The following is a 21,324-nucleotide window of genomic DNA, read 5'->3' as shown; positions in this document are numbered from 1 at the left end:
ATATGGACGCCAAAATTCTCAACAAGATCCTAGCTAATAGGATCCAACAGTACATTAAAAGGATCATCCATCATGACCAAGTGGGATTCATCCCTGGGATGCAAGAGTGGTTCAACATTCGCAAATCGATCCGTGTGATAGATCATATCAACAAGAAAAGAGTCAAGAACCATATGATCCTCTCAATTGATGCAGAAAAAGCATTTGACAACGTTACAGAGGGAATTTAAAGATGAGCTAGGGAGTTGCTCAAGATCTTTGAGATCTCTTTCTACCCTGAGAGTCTGAGCAGATTTTTTAAAAAATACAATGTAAATTCAATTAGCCCACATATAGTACATTATTAGTTTTTGGTGTAGTGCTCAATGATTCATTAGTTACATATAACACCCAGGGCTCATCACATCATGTCTTAATTGAATTTAAATAAAAACAAGAAACAAATACAGCTCAATAAAATAAATGTAGTGTCTATATATCAGGAACCAGAGTACTTGAATTCATCTACGAAAAATATAAAAAGTTTTGGTCTAAGGCAAGAAATTATCACAGTTTTCTTTTGTTCTAGGAGGTAAGGGTTCTTACCCGCCAATATCCTGCTTCACAAAGTCCCCAGGTTCTTGTCGTCTTGATTCCCCTTGGCCAGTTATTCCAGGAAAAATATTAATCAGGAAAAGAAGCCCAAGGCTGGTTGTGTAGAAGTGACTCATTTTTGTGACTATCATCTTCTTAGGCACCAACTTAGAGAGACCTGTAAGATCCATGTTCAGGGAAAAGAGGAAGGAGAAGGAGTGGAAGACAAAAAAGAAAAAGGTAAAAAAAAAGATTTTATTCAATTCTATTAGAGTTATTTAACTTTCCTAGTATCCAGTTATTAAATGATTAATGTGACAATCCCCTTTCCCCAGTTCATCAATGCCACCAAAATTTATTCCCAACATACTCCTTTCTTGAATATACCAAAGTCCATCCAAGAAAGAATAAAGAGCTCTAAATCAGTAATTCAGAGTCTTAGGTTACAGTTTCATCTCTTTCCCTCTCTTCTCTCAGCTTTAGTTACTTTTTCATAATTCAAGAGTTTAAAATAATCTCTCATGTCTTCATTTTATTTTCCCCATTCCTGTTTGATCTTTACTCTCACAAATGCCTTTGCCATAGTTAACTGTGCAATATTGTAGGAAATATTAGAATATTAAAACCTGAACTCTCTTTATAGCATTTTTGGGATTGATTCTCATTTTGATACCATTAAGCAATTTTCCAAAAGATCAAAGGTCTTGGAGTAGATGAACTGTTTCCTCTGAATCAGGTTGAGAAAATGCTGAATGATGAGACACCATGGCTCCTGAATAAGAATATAATGTTTCCCCATAAAGAGATATTTGAGGGCAAATCAGCCCCATATAGAGGCCACAACATAGGAAATCCAAGTTTATCATCCTAGTACAGAAGACCCTAAAAGTTCAGCAAATTATACTGATGATAGTATTATGTAATTTAGAGTTGCCTATGTGCAAGGCTATTTTATGAACTCTGGACTGGTAGATGTTTACCTAAGACATGAGCTTAAGAAAACAGTATAAAGTGGCACTTTCTTGCTATCTCTGAACCTTATAGCTTCTTTGAATCTGAGACATTGACCACTTGAAGGAGACCTAATTCTGACCCAACACCATAATTTTTTTAAGTCATATCAGTAGATTAACTTCCAGAGAGAATGAAAGGCTTTAAAATTTTTTTCCAAGGAAAGTTTATGCAAGGGACTAATATGTAATACAGATACATGCTGGGGAGCTATTATGGTTGATAAGAAGATGAAGAACAAGTCTTTTTAAATTTATCCCACCCCTAAAAAAGTAGCCACTACGTTCTGTACGCAATTGTCCTTTTGAATCGTTGTGATGAGAAAACATCTATTTTGAGCTGTTGCCTTGGCATTTTACAGTATGGCAAACTTGCTCATACTCAGAGTCTGGACATTTAGATAAGGATCCAAGCTTAGGATTCCCACTACAAGTTCCTGCTTTGCTTTTCCCAGGGAATCTTTTAAAATAACCACTTAGAGTTGAGCCCACAAAATGTTAGTGATCTCCACCCCAACCACCTTATAAATAATAGGTGCTTGTAACCCTGCTCTCTATATTCTGCTATCTTGTCACCTGGGAAGGAGTACTACCCTTCCCCCAGCTCATTACACTTCCCTGTTGTGGGATTTGTAAGTGAATAAATCTTGTGACTTTACTTCTTTTGTGTGAATGTATTAAAACTGCACCTGCAATCAAAACAACCCCTGGGTTTTCGCCTCCCCAAAGTGGAAGCTCAGATGCTGGGGGAGCTATCTGTTGACCTTGTGTGGGTGGCTTGTGCCTCTTCATTTATCAGGCCATAATCTGCCTGTTCTTAATACACCAGCTATGGGTCTCTCTCAACAGAATCTGGTACAGGCATAGAAAACTGTGATACTGGAGAAGATGAACTTCTGACATGAGGAAATGTCCACATTACAGATAGAAATAGTCATAATATTAGGTTGTATCATATAAATTGCCAATATTTGACAATTTTGTTTTACAAAACAGCAATTTTTTATGGTCAATATAATATATGGGCTGTGGCATTCATGATTCAGTAACTGTATAAGAGTTGATGGTCATTTTACAGAAATGAACAGAAACAGTACAGTTCAGAAAAGCATAACATATAAGCAAGAAAACATGGTACATGAGCAGATGATTCTGGGGCATGAAAATCAGCTGCAGTATGAACAGTAACCATGATATATGCTTGAACATCCAAAGTGCTTTAGTATACCCTAAATGTTGTATGATTACATGACAAATGTTAATGCTCAAATAATCACGATACAAAATTGACAATTAGTCTACAGGAACAAAGAGACTTGTTATAAGAAATGAAGTCAAATTGCAAAAATAATCCATGGAATATGAGACAGAACTACAACAGATGCTCAGAAAACAGAAGTATATGAGCAACAATCCTGGGTATAGGAGAAGATAGCTATACTGCATGAGCAAAGAGATCCATAGTGTGTGTTCAACTACACTATCCTACTATATACAATGGGTTATGCTTATGGTAAATAAGCAGCAATTGTTCTCACACTAAGAATAGATGCTAATGATACAGAAACAAATGTTCATGATTCGGAAGGAGAAAACTATGATACGTGATGCATAAAAAGAAAACAATGTTATATATACTCAGACTAAGGTACATGTTCGTGTAACTATGAGAAGACAGCCATCACATATAGAGGAGGTTGGAAATAATATGTGTCTTTCAACTACCATAACATTTTGGTTTTGAGGTTTTTTTAAAAAGATTTTATTTATTTACTTGACAGAGAGAGAGAGCACAAGCAGGCAGAGCAGCAGGCAGAGGGAGAGGGAGAAGCAGGCTCCCCGCTGAGCAGAAAGCCTGATGTGGGGCTCCATCCCAGGACCCCGGGATCATGACCTGAACTGAAGGCAGACGCTTAACTGACTGAGCCACCCAGACACCGCTATAACATTTTGTTAACAAACATCATTATTATAATGCATGTTAAGACATTTATGTATAAAACCTTTTGACCGCACTATATGTCAGAAAACCATAGCACATGAGCCTAATTATCACTGAACAAGACAAGAGGGCCTTGGTAAACACTTCCTTAAGACATTATACATGATCAAGGCCTGCCTGCATGGCTCAGTCAGTTAAGTGTCCGCCTTTGGCTCAGATCATGATCTCAGGGTCCTGGGATCTAGCCCCACATTGGGCTCTCTGCTCAGCAGGGAGCTTTTTTCTCCCTCTCCCTCTGCCTGCCACTCCCCCTACTTGTACTCCCTCTCTCTGTGTCAAATAAATAAATAAAATCTTTAAAAAAAAGATTATACATGGTCAAAAGCATGTCACTGGACTGTTGCGTTGACAACCATTTGAATATTTAACACTACTAAACTGTATATTTAAAAGTGGTTAAGATTTTTTATGTGCTTTTTAACCACAACTAAATTTTTAAAAAAGATTTTATTTATTTATTCGACAGAGATAGAGACAGCCAGCGAAAGAGGGAACAGAAGCGGGGGGGGTGGGAGAGGAAGAAGCAGGCTCATAGCGGGAGGAGCCTGATGTGGGGCTCGATCCCATAACGCCGGGATCACACCCTGAGCCGAAGGCAGACGCTTAACTGCTGTGCCACCCAGGCGCCCCACACAACTAAATTTTTTAATTAAAAAAATGCTACTGGAACAAGTAGCCTTAGCAAGTTAGAAAATATCTACAAAACAGTCTCCAAGCCTGGTATATATACACAGAAATGTGGCACATTGGCGGGTATTAGCATTAAATGAACATACATCCATGGCACATGCTCTGATGACCATCAAACAAGTGCAAACAAGGACTGTAGGATAGCAGACCCTTAAAATTCTTCTTGTGACAAACTTTGTGAATTTTCAATTGACCATAGTGTATAAACTGAAAGCCGTAACACTTAAAGAGCCTTCAAACATGATAAAGTATTCATGTAGCTATAGACGATTATAGTATGCTTAGACAACCATGATGTGTATGAAGAGGTATTTGGTACATCAGTCCTTAACCATGATGTGTGCACACACACTGTGTGTATCATAGCACCCATGATCAGGAATTAAGTGACATGGTTTAGGAGCAGATGACCATACTAGTAGAGTAGACTGCCATGGTGCAGGAACAGAAGGCCATGGTCCAAAAGTAGGCAGTCATGCTCAAAATTTTTCTCACTGGAGCAGAGAGATAAGATATAGATGCAAGTGGCCACAATGAAGAACTGATATCTCTTTAGTAATGATGACCAATAGTGAATAAATAGCTATCTATAGCGTATGAACAAAGACGTATAGCACACACATCCACGGTGAATAAACTGAAAATTACAGCAAAAGAACATCATATAATGACATGGATATTTAAACAACTATGCTGTGTGAACAGAATATAGATTAATACTAGTTTTAAAGTTAGTATAAAGAAGCCAGGCCACGTTGCTAAAGTAGACAACCATGGTATATGGTCCTATAAGTACAGCACATGGATAAACACCAATGACATATGAATTTACAACCAGTAAGCATGTTCAGATAACCATGGGCGCAATAGCAGATGCCTCTGATAGGAGTAGATTGACTATGAAATAGGAGCGGATAACCTTTGTGCAGGCTTGATAATCTTGGTGTTAGGATGGACTATCCATGGTACATGAACACACAATTATGACACATGTTCAAGCCACCATAATACGTGATTGCACAGCCAAAAGAGCAAATGGTTACTCAACCAATTCACTCTGCTCAAGAGCTAAAGGAGAGTACAAGTTACAAACCAGAGGGAAATACCATCTATAAGCTGATGACTTGCAAATTAGTATCTCTATCCCAGATATCTCCTGCAACCCACATCTGCACTTAGATGTCTGAGAAGCATCTTAAACCTAACGTTAAAATCTGAGGTTCCAATATTCATTCACCTTCCCACACATACAAACCTGGTCCCCTTGCAGTCTTTCCAATATCAGGTAATGGTAATTACTCTTCCATTTGCTCAGAGTAAAAACACTGATGTCATTCTTGACTCCTCTTTTAGTCTCATACCCTACATCCAATCCATCAGCAAGTCTCATTGGCATTCCATTTAAAAAGAAACATATCCAGAACAAAACCACTGGTCATCACCTCTGCTGCTATTACTTGGGCTCAGCATCTTTCGATGAGATCATTGTAAAAGCCTCTTAGCTGGGCTTGTTGACTCTGCCCTTGCTTCCCTATAGTCTTGTCTCTACACAACAGAGTGAACTTTAAAAGTGTTGAGTCAGATCATGACTCTTCTGTGCTCAAAATCCTCCAATTGCTTCCCAGTTCAAAAGCCATGTTATGACCTACAAGGACCTACATGATCTAATCTCCAAATAGCCAGCTAACCTTATCCTCTACTACTCTCCTCTCTTACTCACTCCACTTCAGCCACTGTGCTCTCCTTGCTGCTAATTGGATACACCAGGCATGTTCCAGCTCTAGGACCTTTGCAACTGCTATTGCCTCTACTGGGACTACTCTTCCATCTAATTTCCAGATAATTTTTTCCTTCTCTCACTTCATGTTTTTGCTCAAATATCACCTTTCTCGATGAGGCCTTCCCTGACCACCCTATCTAAAATTTCAATCCCTTCTCACAACCTGGATACTTCCTACACAGTTGCCTGCTCTATTTTAGCCTCATATGCACTTTTTTTTCTTTCTTTGTTTAATTTATTTTACTTTTATTTTTTTTAATTTAAATTCAATTAGCCAACATATCATTAGTTTTTGATGTAGTGTTCAATGATTCATTAGTTGCATATAACACCCAGGGCTCATCACATCACGTGCCCTCCTCAATGCCCATCACCCAGTTATCCCATCCCCCCACCCACCTCCCTTTCCACAACCCTCAGTTTGATTCCCGGAGTCAAGAGTCTCTCATGGTTTGTCTCTCTCTCTGATTTCTTCCCAGTTTTCCCTTCCTTCCCCTATGATTCTCTGTGCTATTTCTTATATTCCACATATGAGTGAAACCATAATATAATTGTCTTTCTCTGATTGACTTATTTCACTTAACATAATACCCTCCAATTCCATCCATGTTGACGTAAATGGTAGGTATTCATCCTTTCTAATGGCTGAGTAATATCTCATTTGCACTTCTAATATATATTTTGTGGGGTTTTTTTTGTTGTTGTTGTCTGTTTTTCCAGTACAATATAAGCTCAATGGGGACAAGGAATTTTGCTTGTCTTATTCACGGATATATGCCCAATGCATAGAAGAATGCCTGACAAATAATGCATACTTAATAAATAGTTAATGAATGAATGTTATTTTGAAAAAGTCATATCCATAAATGAGGTAAGACAGTATAAAGATCAGCTTCATACTACCAGATCAAAAGACTACTCGGCACTACCAAACACTAGTCATGTTAGGCTTTAAAGACTTCCTTCTTCAGTGTAAAACGGGAATAATAATATTCATAAGAATTCTAGATTAAATAATATACTTAAAATGCCTGGCTAAAGACCTGCTACCAGGATGAGTCTGCTGTTAGATCCTGTCCAAATACAAATTCATTTTATCACAAACTTTTGAGCATCTGCTATGTACAAGACTCTGATACAGGACATTCTTCAATTAGGATTCGTAAAACTTCTTTACCTCAGTGCCTAGAAACTACCAGATACTGACACTCTGCCCACCAATTCCCCACTTGGATGCTATGAGTCACTATCTGCCAGAACTTTACCTGAACAGAGGCATCCGAATTGCTGCTATTCAGATACTATAAAGCCAACTCTGACATTTCTTTGCCTCAGATTGTCACAAGAGCTTCGTTTGAGGCCATCTAATTCCACGTAGCCTCGAAGCACTGCCATTATTAAAAGCTTTGAAGCCAGAAACATCTTAGTGCCAATTCTTGATATACCACACAGAAATCTGAGATTGGGTGAATGATTTGACTCAACATTCTCATCTATAAAATGTTGATAATGATAATATTGCCATATAGGAGTGTTATGAGAATTAAATGGCATAATTCATGGACAGAATTCAGCATTATGCTTGACAGATAGTAATCCTTGGTCACTGTAAACTACAAGTCAATACCTTGACTTCATGCCCTCCAACGAGCCTCAGCTTTACCCTAATCTAGTCATTCATTCTCATGGTCATATCCTAACTCTTGTCATTACAAATCCATGATTTCAAATAACTATCTGACCACATTTTTTAAACCCTTTTCATCCAGTACCTTTATACTGTCAATTGTTCTACCCTCTTAATCTGTAATCCCTTGATCCTACCACCTTTAAATTGCCCATTATCACCTTCAAGTTTGTACTTCCTTTCTTGCCCTACTTGAGTTACATACATAGTTCATAATTAATGTCATTAAAATCATTCTCTGGTATGTGTCTTCAACACACTTGCCTCTCTCTTACTCTGTTGTAACTGCCTGGAAAAAACAAACCAACACTGACCACAACCTCCTCCTCTGAAAGTCCTTGAACCCCATGTTATCACCCTGGTTATACTACACCTCTGACCATTTCTATTCTATCTCCATTGTGGGCTTTCCCATTAGAGGGATACCTCTAAAATTTGAGGTTCCCTGGCTTGGGATTAATACAATTCAAAATATATTTCCTATCAGACACAAAGGATGAAATATCTATAATCTCAGGGCACCTGGTGGCTCAGTCGTTAGGCATCTGCCTTCAGCTCAAGGCGTGATCCCAGTGTTCTGGGATCGAGCCCCACATCAGGCTCGTATGCTGGGAGCATGCTTCTTCCTCTCCCACTCCCCCTGCTGTGTTCCCTCTCTCACTGGCTGTCTCTCTCTGTGTCAAATAGATAAATAAAATATTTTTTAAAAAAAGAAATATCTATAATCTCTACGAAAAAAAGAGCTTAAAACATCTGCAGAGAACAGAATATTATGAATAGTAAAATAGGAGACTTGAAAAAGAACCAAATATAACTTCTGGAAATAAAAAGACTTTGAAAAGCAAAGTGTACATCTTAGTAGGACACATACTACGTATAAATAGAAACAGATTGTGTATCTTCTACAGTAGAAGAGGAGAAAAAATAAAATGACTTAAGAAATGTCAGTCCAATAAGAAATAAAAGAAAAAAAACATAAAATAGGCATGCTAAATAGAAAACATTACACAATGATAGTTTCTAATTCAGATATATTAGCGATTTTAGTTTCTATAGCTGCATTTGAAATAAAAAGGTTATCAGACTAGATTAAAAATACTAAAACTAAATTAGCTGCATGTTGTTGATAAGTGTCATATCTAAAACACAAAGGAACAGAAAAGCAAAAGCAAAAGCCAAAAGTAATGCTATGCAAATATTAACCGAAACATTATTCTTAATATTCAGTATGTAAAGACTTTAATTCAAAGGTGTTACTAAAGAGGAAAACTCCGTATAGTAAAAGTTTCAATTTAACAAAAAGTGTAATAAAATTCTATACATCTAATAACACAGCTTTAAAATATATAAAGCAAAAATGGACAGAACTACAAAGAAACATAGACATATCTATGATCATAATGGGGTACTTTAACACACCTCTTTCAGAGATTGACAGATTAGACAGATTTTAAAAATCAGGACAGATAGAAAAGATTTTAACAAGATGAGTAACAAATCTGACCTATTGGAAATATACAGAATACTGTATCCATTGATGGCAAAAATACACATTATTTTTAATCTCACTATATATATTTACAAAGATATACAAGACTATAAAGTGAATTAAAACAAATTTCAAATGATTAAAATAATATAGGATATATATACATACACACAGAGGATATCTTATGGATATACATATGAAACTCATGGCCAAATAAAATCAAAATACAAATTAGAACATCATAAGTGTACAATAACAAAATCACTATTAAAACTTATGGCATACAGCCAACAGTACTTAAAGAAAAACGTAGCCTTGAATATGTCTATCAAAACGAAAAAAAAAAACTTAATGGGCGAAGAAGATCAAAATAAGCTCATAAGAGTAAAAATATTAATAAAGATCAAAATAACCTTATAAAGATACTAATAAAGATAAGAGCATCAATTTTTGAAATAGAAAATAATTTATAAAATAGATGATTAAGAAAGCCAAAAGTTGATTCATTGAAATAACTAACAAACAGATCAAGAGTGTAGTTCAACAACTTTGTAATAACTTGTTTGAAGATTTAGATGAAACAAATTTCTAGAAAAATATAACTTGCTAAAACAGAATCAAGAAGAAATTAGAGAAAATGAATAGTTCTGTAAGCAGTAAATAAATGGGAATAGTAATAAAAAAAAATATGCCCACAAAGAAAACCCAGGCCCAGATGATTTAACCAGTGGGTTTTGCTGACCATTCAAGGAAGAAATAATGTAAATTATATGTAAATTTATCCATAAATAATAAAAGAGGCAATATCCCTAAATCCCTAAGCATAACCTTAATACTAAATTCTGACAATGACAGCATGAGAAAAGAAAATTACCGGCAAAAATCCAGAAGAAATTTAGCAAATTATATCCAATACCCAAAATGAATAATACATCATGGCCAAATTGGGTTTATCCTAGGTATTCAAAATTAGTTTAATATTAGAATATCAATTAATATAATTCATCTACATCAATAGATTTTTTTAAGTTATGACTATCAATATAAGTAAGACAATAAGGGAATTTCTTTGATTTATTGAAGGGTATCTACAAAACAACCTATAGAAAACAACATACCAAAAAGAGAAATAATAAAAACTGTCCCTTTGAGAACAGGAACATGATGCAACTCCTGTTTTACCTTCCATTAAAAGTCCTAGGTAGTGGAAGAAAATAAGAATAAGAAAAGAGGGCGCCTGGGTAGCGCAGTCGTTAAAGCGTCTGCCTTCGGCTCAGGGCGTGATCCCGGTGTACCGGGATCGAGTCCCACATCGGGCTCCTCCGCTATGAGCCTGCTTCTTCCTCTCCCACTCCCCTGCTGTGTTCCCTCTCTCACTGGCTGTCTCTATCTCTGTCAAATAAATAAATAAAATCTTTAAAAAAAAAAAAAGAATAAGAAAAGAGATAAAGATTGGAAAGGAAGAAACAAAACTCATTATCTGAATATGATATAACTGTGTATATAGAAAATCTCAGATAATCAGTAAATAAATTATTGGAATTTGTAAGAGACCTTTTCAAATAGCTGGATACAAAATTAATATCCAGAAGTCAATTAATTCTAAAGATAATTATATGCATATTTTTTAAAATTACATATGTAATAACATAAAGTTAAGAGGTACCATATGATCCAGTAATTTCACTACTGGGTATTTAACCAAAGAAAACAAAAACACTATTTTGAAAAGATATATGGACCCCTATTTTATTGAAGCATTATTTACAATAGCCAAGATAAGGAAACAACCCAAGCGTCCATCCATAGATGAATGGATAAAGAAGATGTAGTGTATATATACAATGGAATATTAGTCAGCCATAAAAAAGAATGAGCTCTTGCTATTTGCAACAACATGGGTTGACCTACAGGGTATAATGCTAAGTGAAATAAGTCAGATAAATATCATGTGATTTCACTCATAAGTGAAATTTAAGAAACCACAAAGAAAAGAAAGAGATGAACAACAACAAAAACCAGACTCTTAAATACAGAGAATAAACTGATGGTTGCCAGACAGGAGGTGGTTGGGGGTGATGGCCAAAATAGATAAAGGAGATTAAAAGCACCTATATCATGATGAGTCCTGAGTAATATATATAATTGTTGAAACATTAGATTGTATACCTGAAACTAATATAACACTCTATGCTAATTATATTTCAATTTAAAAAATCACCCAGGCCTAGAAATAAATCTAACAAATGATGTACAGAGCCTCTGTAAGATAAAACTATGGAATGGCAAAGAGATGAGGAAGACCTAAATAAATGCAGAAATACAACTTTAAACACAATATTGTCAAGTTGTCAATACTGCTCGATTTATTTTTTGATTGGTCAGGTTTGACAAGCTGACTCAAATTTTGCATGGAAATGCAAAGGGCCAAGAGTATCTTTCTGAAGTCCTGAAGAAGAATAAGGTAACAGGACTTGCTCTATTAATATCAATACTGATTTAAAAAAATTGTAATGGAGCAGAAGGATATTGATGCCAGGAGAGACAAAGAGAAAAGTGAATTCAGAAAGAAATCTAGACATTTATGGACATTTGATTTATGACTGAGGTAGCACTGAAGAACTGTCTGGTAAATACAGGATTTTCAATAAATGGTGCTAGGACAACTGGTTATTTTCATACCTCATACAACAATTAAATTGGAACCTTACCCAGGGCATACAAAAATTTATTACAGGTGGGTTGAAGATTTAAACATGAAAGTTAAACTATAAGACTACATAATAGAAGTGAACTTCTTCAGAAATTTGGAGTAAGAAAGTGTTTCTTAAACATCCACAAAGTGCTATTTATAAAGGAAGTAACTAATAAAACAGTATATTAAAATTCAGACCTCTGTTCACCAAAAGATGTAAGAAAAAGGAGTAAAGAACAACCATGGAATGTTATATTCTTGTCACACAACATACACATATTTGTTAAAGAAACAGTATCTAAAATATGTGAAGAATTCCCATAACACCAAAAGAAAAAGAGAGAAAATCAAATAACAAAAATGTATGAAAGACTTGAAGAGGTACTTCACGAAAGAGGAACTACAAATTATTTTTAACCTTAAGAAAAAGTGTTTTTATTAGTAATCATGGAAATAATTAGAGCCATAATAAATTATACCTTCATTGACTGACAAAAATTTTAAAGTCTCATAAATATCAAGTTTGACAAAGATATGAAGCAAAAGGAATTCTCCTACACTCTTGGTGGGGGTCTAAAATGGCACAAACTCCTTAGAGAAAAGTTTGACATTAGACTATAAAGTTGATAACACACATACCCATGATCCACATTTCTACTGCTAGACATATGGGAGGGAGTTATTTACTTATATCAGAGCATGTTCTGGAGAGACAGGGAATGCAGGGAGACCCCTCAAGGAACAAAGGAGTTAGAAGGTAGCATTTCCCTCCTCACCCCAGCATAAACACATGGCCACATACAGGAACCAGCCCAGCACCTACACTCCATACCTACATGCTTATTCCAAGCCCTGCCCCCCTATGATTCAGCAAATCCATCCTTCCCAGTCACACTTGCCTCAGTCCTCTTGCTGCAGATCCCCTCCCCCAGAAGACTGGTGCAAGCCCTGCCAACACCAATCTCCTGACCCGCACATTTTGCAGGGCCTCAATTTTGGCAGCAATGGCAGGTCTTATTTCACAAGCAGACCAGCACACTCCTTGTTAAAATGTGCCCTACTGTGGCTGGGACCAAACACTGACCACAACAGCAAAGAGAACCTCTGTGGATGACTAAAGGAGGTGCACCAGGACTCAAGAGCAGGGCAAGGCCAGCACACATAGGAGACACTCCCTGAAGGGGAAACTGCACTGCAGGGCACAAGAGAACTTCTTCATGAGGCAATTACTTTCAAGAATAAGAAGACATAGCTGAACTTCCTAACACAGAGAAACAGACACTAAGATTTAGATAAAATTAGGAGACAGAGGAATATGTCCCAAATGAAAGCAGAGGACAAAACCACAGCAAGAGACCTAAGAAAAATGGACATAAGTAATATGCTGGTTAGAGAATTTAAAGCAATGATCATAAAGATACCACTGGACTTGAGAAAGTATAGATGACATCAATGAGACCTGTAACAAAGAGATAAAAAAGAATCAGTCAGGTGAACAACACAATAAATGAAATTAAAAATACACTTGATGGAATAAACAGCAGGATAAATGTAGAAGAACAAATCCGTGAACTGGAACCCAAAGAACAGGAAAGCAATCAATTTGAGTGAGAGAAAAAAAATCATGCAAGTTGAGAATAGAGTTGGGGAACTGAGTGATTTCATCAACTGTAATAACACTCACATTACAGGGATCCCAGAAAAGAGAAAAGGAGATAAATTTTATTTGAAGAAATAATAGCTGAAAATTTCCCAAATCTGGGGAAGGAAACAGATCTAGGAGGCACAGAGATCCCGCAACAAATTTAAGCCTAGGAGGTCCACATTAAGACACACAGCAATTAAAATGGAAAAAAACGTAGTTACAAAAAAAAAATTCTAAAAGGATCAAGGGGGCACCCGGGTGGCTCAGTCTGTTAAGCATCTGCCTTTGGCTCAGGTCATGATCTCAGGGTCCTGGGATTGAGCCCCATGTTGGGCTCCCTGTCCAGTGGGAAGCCTGCTTCTCCCTCTCTCTCTGCAGCTCCCCCTACTTGTGCTCTCTCTCTCTCTCAAATAAATAAAATCTTTTTTTAAAAATAAAGAGAAAATAAGACAGTTATATACAAGGGAAACCCCATAAGTCTATGTACAGACTTTTTTTTATAATGATTTTTTATTATATTACGTTAGTCACCATACAGTACATCCCCAGTTGCCGATGTAAGGCTCGATGATTCATTAGTTGTGTATAACACCCAGTGCACCATGCCATATGTGCCCTCCTTACTACCCATCACCGGCCTATCCCATTCCCCAACCCTCCTCCCCTCTGTGGCCCTCAGTTTGTTTCTCATAGTCCATAGTCTCTCATGTTTCATTCCCCCTTCTGATTATACCCCCTTTCTTTATCCCTTTCTTCCCTTACCGATCATCCTAGTTCTTATGTTCCATAGATGAGAGAAATCATATGATAGTTGTCTTTCTCTGCTTGACTTATTTCACTTAGCATTATCTCCTCCAGTGCCGTCCATGTTGTAGCAAATGTTGAGAACTCATTCTTTCTGATAGCTGAGTAATATTCCATTGTATATATGGACTACAACTTCTTAATCCAGTCATCTGTTGAAGGGCATCTCGGCTCCTTCCACGATTTAGCTATTGTGGACATTGCTGCTATGAACATTGGGGTGCATATGGCCCTTCTCTTTACTACGTCTGTATCTTAGGGGTAAACACCCAGTAGTGCAATGGCTGGATCATAGGGTAGCTCAATTTTTAACTTTTTAAGGGACCTCCACACTGTTTTCCAGAGTGGCTGGACCAACTTGCATTCCCACCAACAATGGAGGAGGGATCCCCTTTCTCCACATCCTCTCCAACAATTGTTGTTTCTTGCCTTGTCTATTTTTGACATTCTAACTGGCGTAAGGTGGTATCTCAGTGTGGTTTTGATTTGAATTTCCTCGATGGCTAATGATTTTCAACATTTTTTCATGTGTCTGTTAGCCATTTGTATGTCTTCATTGGAAAAGTGCCTGTTCATATCTTCTGCCCATTTTTTGATTTGTTTATTTGTTTCTCGTGTATTGAGTTTGAGAAGTTCTTTGTAGATCTTGGATACCAGTCCATTATCTGTAGTGTCATTTGCAAATATATTCTCCCAATCCGTGCGCTGCCTCTTAGTTTTTCTGACTGTTTCCTTGGCTGTGCAGAAACTTTTAATTTGATGAAGTCCCATAAATTCATTTTATCTTTTGTTTCTCTTGCCTTTGGGGATGTGTCATGAAAAAGGTTGCTTTGGCCGATGTCGTAGAGGTTGCTGCCTATGTTCTCCTCTAGGATTTTGATGGATTCCTGTCTCACATCAAGGTCTTTCATCCATTTGGAGTTTATTTTTGTGTATGGTGTGAGATAGTGGTCAAGTTTCATTCTTTTGCATGTAGCTGTCCAATTTTCCCAGCACCATTTATTGAAGAGACTGTCTTTTTCCCACCGGATGTTTTTTCCTGCTTTATCAAATATTAGTTGCCCAAAGAGCCGAGGGTCCATTTCTGGGCTCTCTAAACTGTTTCATTGGTCTATGTGTCTGTTTTTGTGCCAGTACCATGCTATCTTTGTGATCACAGTTTTGTAGTACAGCTCAAAATCCGGCATTGTGATGCCCCCAGCTTTGTTTTTCCTTTTCAACAGTTCCTTGGAGATTCGGGGCCTTTTCTGTTTCCATACAAATTTAAGGACTATTTGTTCCAGTTCTTTGAAAAATGTCATCGGTATTTTGATCGGGATAGCATTGAAAGTGTCGATTGCTCTGGGTAGCATGGACATTTTAACTATGTTAATTCTTCCGATCCATGAGCATGGACTATCTTTCCATCTTTTTATGTCTTCCTCAATGTCTTTCAAGAGTGATTTATAGTTTCTAGAATATAGGTCCTTTACGTCTCTGGTTAAGTTAATTCCAAGGTAACGTATGGTTTTTGGTGCTATTGTAAATGGGATGGATTCCCTAATTTCTCTTTCTTCGGTCTCGTTATTTGTGTATAGAAATGCAACTGATTTCTGAGCATTGATTTTGTATCCCGCCACATTACTGAATTGCTCTATAACTTCTAATAGTTTGGGAGTGGCTTCTTTTGGGTTTTCCATATAGAGTATCACGTCATCTGCAAAGAGAGACATTTTGACTTCTTCTTTACAGATTTGAATACCTTTGATCCCTTTTTGTCGTCTGATTGCTGTTGCAAGGACTTCTAGTACTATGTTGAATAATAGTGGCGAGAGTGGGCATCCTTGTCGAGTTCCTGATCTTAAGGGAAAGGCTTCCAGCTTTTCCCCATTGAGAATAATATTTGCAGTAGGCTTTTCATAGATGGCTTTTATGAGATTGAGAAATGTACCCTCTATTCCTACACTCTGAAGGGTTTTAATCAGGAAAGGATGCTGTATTTTGTCAAATGCTTTTTCGGCATCGATTGAGAGGATCATATGGTTCCTGAGTCTTTTCTTGTTGATATGATGTATCACGCTGATTGATTTGCGAATATTGAACCACGCTTGCATCCCAGGTATGAATCCCACTTGATCGTGATGGAGAATCCTTTTAATGTACTGTTGGATTCTATGAGCAAGTATCTTGTTGAGGATTTTGGCGTCCATATTCATTAGGGAAATCGGTCTGTAATTCTCCTTTTTGAGGGGGTCTTTGCCTGGTTTGGGGATCAAGGTAATATTGGCCTCATAGAATGAGTTTGGTAGCTTTCCTTCTGTTTCTATTTTTTGAAATAGCTTTAGGGGAATAGGTATTATTTCTTCTTTGAATGTTTGGTAGAATTCCCCAGGAAAACTGTCCGGGCCTGGAGTTTTGTTATTTGGAAGGTTGTTTATCACTGACTCAATTTCTTCATAATTAATTGGCCTATTTAAGAAATCAATTTCTTCCTGTTTCAATCTTGGAAGTTTATAGGTTTCCAGGAAGGATTCCATCTCTTCCAGATTGCTTAGTTTATTGGCATATAGCTGTTGATAAAAATTTCTAATAATCCTTCCAATTTCAATGGTGTTCGTCGTGACCTCTCCTTTTTCATTCATAATTTTAATAATCTGGGTCCTTTCTGTTTTCTTTTGGATAAGTCTTGCCAGTGGTCTGTCAATTTTATTGATTCTCTCCAAGAACCAGCTGCTAGTCCTGTTGATCTGCTCTATTGTACTTCTGGTTTCTGCTTGATTGATTTCAGCTCTAATTTTGGTCAACTGCTTCCTCGTGCGTGGATTAGGCCTGTCCCTCTGTTGCTGTTCCAGCTTCTTGAGGTGAGAATATAAAAACTGCATTTTAGATTTTTCTGTTCTTTTGAGTGAGGCTTGGATGGCTATGTATTTCCCCCTTAGGACTGCCTTTGCAGTATCCCATAGGTTTGGGACTGTTGTATTTTCATTCTCATTGGTCTCCATAAATTGTTTAATTTGATTTTTGATTTCCTGGTTTATCAAGTCATTCCTGAGCAGGATGGTTCTTAGTCTCCAAGTGTTTGAGTTTCTTCAAATTTTTCCTTGTGGTTGAGTTCCAATTTCAGAGCGTTGTGGTCTGGGAATATGCAGGGGATAATTTCAATCTTTTGATATCGGTTGAGACCTGTTTTGTGTCCCAGAATATGGTCTATTCTTGAGAATGTTCCATGGGCATTAGAATAGAATGAGTATTCTTTGGTTCTGGAGTGTAGTGTTCTATATATATCTATGAGGTCCAACTCGTCGAGTATGGCATTCAAAGCCTTTGATTCTTTGCTTAGTTTTTGCCAGGGTGTTCTGTCTATTTCTGATAGTGGAGTGTTGAGGTCCCCTACTATTAATGTATTTTTATTTATATGTCTCTTTATTCTGGTTAAGAGTTGGCTTGTGTATCTTGCTGCTCCCCTGTTGGGGGCATATATATTTATAATTGTCATATCCACTTGTTGAATACTTCCCTTAAGAATAGTATAGTGCCCTTCTGCATCTCTAACTATAGTCTCTAGTTTAAAATCCAATCTATCTGATATGAGAATTGCTACCCCAGCTTTCTTTTGAGGTCCATTTGCGTGAAAGATGGTACTCCATCCCCTTACTCTCAGTCTGAATGCATCTTTGGGTTCGAAATGAGTCTCTTGTAGACAGCAAATGGATGGGTCATTTCTTTTTATCCAATCGCAACCCTGTGGCGTTTAAAGCAAGATTTTAAACCATTAATGTTAAGACTGAGTACTGAGAGATATGCTTTTAATGATGCCATGTTGCCAGTAAAGTCTTTGTATTGGCTGTGACTTTCTGTTCTGTATCACTCTTGGGGCCTTTTTACTTTTATAGAACCCCCCGTAATATCTCCTGTAGGGCTGGTTTCGTGGTTATGAAATTGGTTAGTGACTGGCGATTCTGAAATGTCTTTATTTCTCCATCAATTCTGAATGACAGCCTTGCTGGATAAAGGATCCTTGGCTGCATGTTTTTCTCTGAAAGAGCTTTAAAAATGCTCCCCCAACCCTTTCTCTCATTCCAGGTCTGTGTAGACAGTTTTGACGTAATTCTGATGCCTTTGCCTTGGTACGTGAGAAATTCTTTGCCCTGGCCGCTTTCAATACTGTATCCTTGGATCTAATATTTGCGAAATGCACTATGACGTGACGTGGCGTATGTTTGTTGTGGTTGAGTTTGGGAGGTGTCCTCTCTGCCTCTTGGACACAAATGTTTGTTTCCCTCGCTAGATTAGGGAAGTTTTCAGCTACAATTTGTTCAAATATCTCTTCTAGACCTCTGTTTTTCTCCACCCCCTCGGGGATGCCGATGATTCTAACATTGGATCATTTCATTGAGTCAGTAATCTCCCGTAGCCAACATTCGTGGGCGTGGATTTTTTTAAGACCATCTTCTATTTTCATTTTTTCCTCTATTAACCCATCCTCCAATTCACTAACCCGTTCCTCTGCTTCTGCGACCCTGGCCGTCAGAGCCTCTAGTTTTGCCTGCATTTGGCTCATAGAATTTTTAATTTCTGTCAGATTCGCTCTCATTTCTGACCTTAGGGATTCTATATTCTCAGAAACCTTTTCGTTAATACTTTTTTCAATTCTGCTCATCATTTTGACCATCATTACTCTGAATTCCATTTCTGATAATTTGGTTACATCCATATCCATTATTTCTGTGGCAGAGGCCACAGACTCACTGTCTTTTCTTTGCTGGGGGGGGGGGCGCTTCTCCTTCTTGTCATTCTGATGAGGGGAGGTTGCGGGGTTGTCCAGAGCCCAAATTGTTGACTGGGTCCCAGGCCGTGCCCCTTGTTTTATAGGGATCTTAGAGATGTGGGCTTCTTCTTTAAAGATTTTATTTATTTATTTATCTGAGAGAGGGAGACAGACAGTCAGCAAGAACGGGAACAGAAGCAGGGGAGTGGGAGAGGAAGAAGCAGGCTCCCAGAGGAGGAGCCGGATGAGGGACTCCTTTCCGGAACACTGGGATCACGCCCTAAGCCAGAGACAGGCGCTCAATGACTGCGCCACCTAGGCGCCCCAGGTTGTGGGCTTCTTGATTTTTCAGCCTGCCTTCTGTGTTCTGGGGGAGGGGCCTGCCACACCGATACTCAGGCAACCCTGTTTGGGTAGGGTCTCCGTTTCCCCCGTGAGAGGGGATGGGGATGGGCACTCTCTGAGCCGGTATTTCCAGGCTTTTGTTCTCTGGCGGCTTTCCCTGGAGGTCGGCTATGCCTCTTCTGAGAGTCAGAGCAGAAGAGGCTGCATTGTCACAGAACAGAGGGATTGCGGCCCGTTCTCCACTGATGTTCTGGCCACTTTAACTCTGTTACTGTTGGTGCTGCTCAACCCTGCAGTGTCCCGGGATGTGCGCCCCACACCCGGCGTCCCTGCCCTCACTTCCAGGGCCGGCGCGTCTCTGTCCTTTGTGTTTCTAATGCCACCAGCCACCGGCCGCCCCGCGCTCCCGGGTCTCCCGGTCTCAGTCTATGCCCGGTGAGCACACCGCGATTCCGGAGTTCCGTGAGAAGCCTGGTGGTGCGCGCACCCGGTTCAGGGTCTCAGTCTGCTGTTTCGCAGGTGCCGACCGCGAGTCCGCCTGCTCCCCCATGCAGGTGGCCCGCCAGCCGCCCCACGCACACTCTGGGAGTTCCCGGTCTCAGTCTGGATCCCGTGAGCGCACCGGGATTCCAGTGTTCTGCGAGATGCCTGGTGGCGCGCGTTCATGGCTCACCGGTCTCAGTCCGCTCTCTCGCGGGTGCCCACCATGTGTCCGCCCGCTCCTCCGTGCAGGTGGCTGCCGCTTCCCAGCGCCCAAACGCGGCGGCTCCCTCCCCCTTCCGTTTATCTTCCGATATCTGTGTGCGGTTTTACGGCTCCCCTCTTGGTACCTCAATACTCAGCGCTGGAGATGTTCATTTGTAGAGATCCAGATGTATCTTCCTGCATCTCAGGCTGATTCCGTGGTTATTTAGGCTGGTCTGTTACCTATCCAGCTCGACTCAGGGGACCGGCTGAAAAAGGGGTCCCCTACTCCTCCGCCATCTTAACTCCTCCAAAAATCTCTCTATGTACAGACTTTTTAGCAGAAACTTTGCAGGCCAGAAGACTGTGGCATGATATATTCAAAGTGCTATATGGGAAAAATCTGCAGCCAAGAATACTCTATCCAGCAAGGCTGTCATTCAGAAGAGATACAGAGTTTCTCAAACAAAAACTAAAGGAATTCAGGACCACTAAACCAGCCCTACAAGACATATGAAAAGGGACTCTTTGAGTAGAAAGAATGGACCATAAGTGAGAGTATGAATAGTAGGAAACACAAAGGTAGTACAAATAAGTATTTCTATAAAAATCAGTCAAGGGATTCACAAAATAAAGGATATAAAATATGTCACCATATACTTAAAATGGGGTGGGGGGAGAGGAGTAAAGAATGGGCTCAAATGTAAGTGACCATCAATTTCATATAGAATGCTATAAGCAGATGTTATATACAAATGTAATAGCAACCATAAATCAAAAATCAAAAACTGGTAATAGATATGCAAAGAATAAAGGATTCCAAGTATATCATAAAAGAAAGCCAGTAAACAATGAAAGCGAGTGAGAGAAGAAAGGATCAGAGAAAAACTACAAAAACAACCATAAAACAAGTAGCAAATAGCAATGCATACATACTTATCAATAATTACTTTGGATGCAAATGGACTAAATGTTCTAATCAAAAGATGTAGGGTATCAGAGTGGATAAAAAAAACAAGACCCATCTATAAGCTGCCTACAAGAGACCCATTTCAAACCTAAAGACACCTGCAGGTTGAAAGTGAGGGAATGAAGAAACAACTATCAAGCAAATGGAAGTCAAAAGGAAGCCAGGGTAGCAACAAGTATACTGGACAAAATAGCCTATAAAAC

The 21,324-nt window shown here is 38.5% G+C and overlaps 1 protein-coding gene across 1 annotated transcript in view; it reads right to left on the bottom strand.

Annotated features, from left to right (window-relative positions):
* The window catches only part of GABRA3 (gamma-aminobutyric acid type A receptor subunit alpha3), a 371,590-nt gene that overhangs the window by 262,595 nt on the left and 87,671 nt on the right, over nucleotides 1–21,324 (bottom strand). Inside the window, exon 2 of the mRNA XM_045788814.2 lies at nucleotides 586–751. Coding sequence (XP_045644770.1) covers nucleotides 586–725 — 140 coding nt within the window. The 5' untranslated portion in view covers nucleotides 726–751. The remainder of the gene's footprint in view (nucleotides 1–585; nucleotides 752–21,324) is intronic.

The sequence above is a fragment of the Ursus americanus genome, chromosome X (genome assembly GCF_024610735.1).
Source record: "Ursus americanus isolate L20-20 chromosome X, mUrsAme1.1.p, whole genome shotgun sequence".
Taxonomy (NCBI): Eukaryota; Metazoa; Chordata; class Mammalia; order Carnivora; family Ursidae; genus Ursus; species Ursus americanus.
The sequence above is the reverse complement of the archived record's forward strand: the minus strand, read 5'-3'. Positions and strand labels throughout refer to the sequence as shown.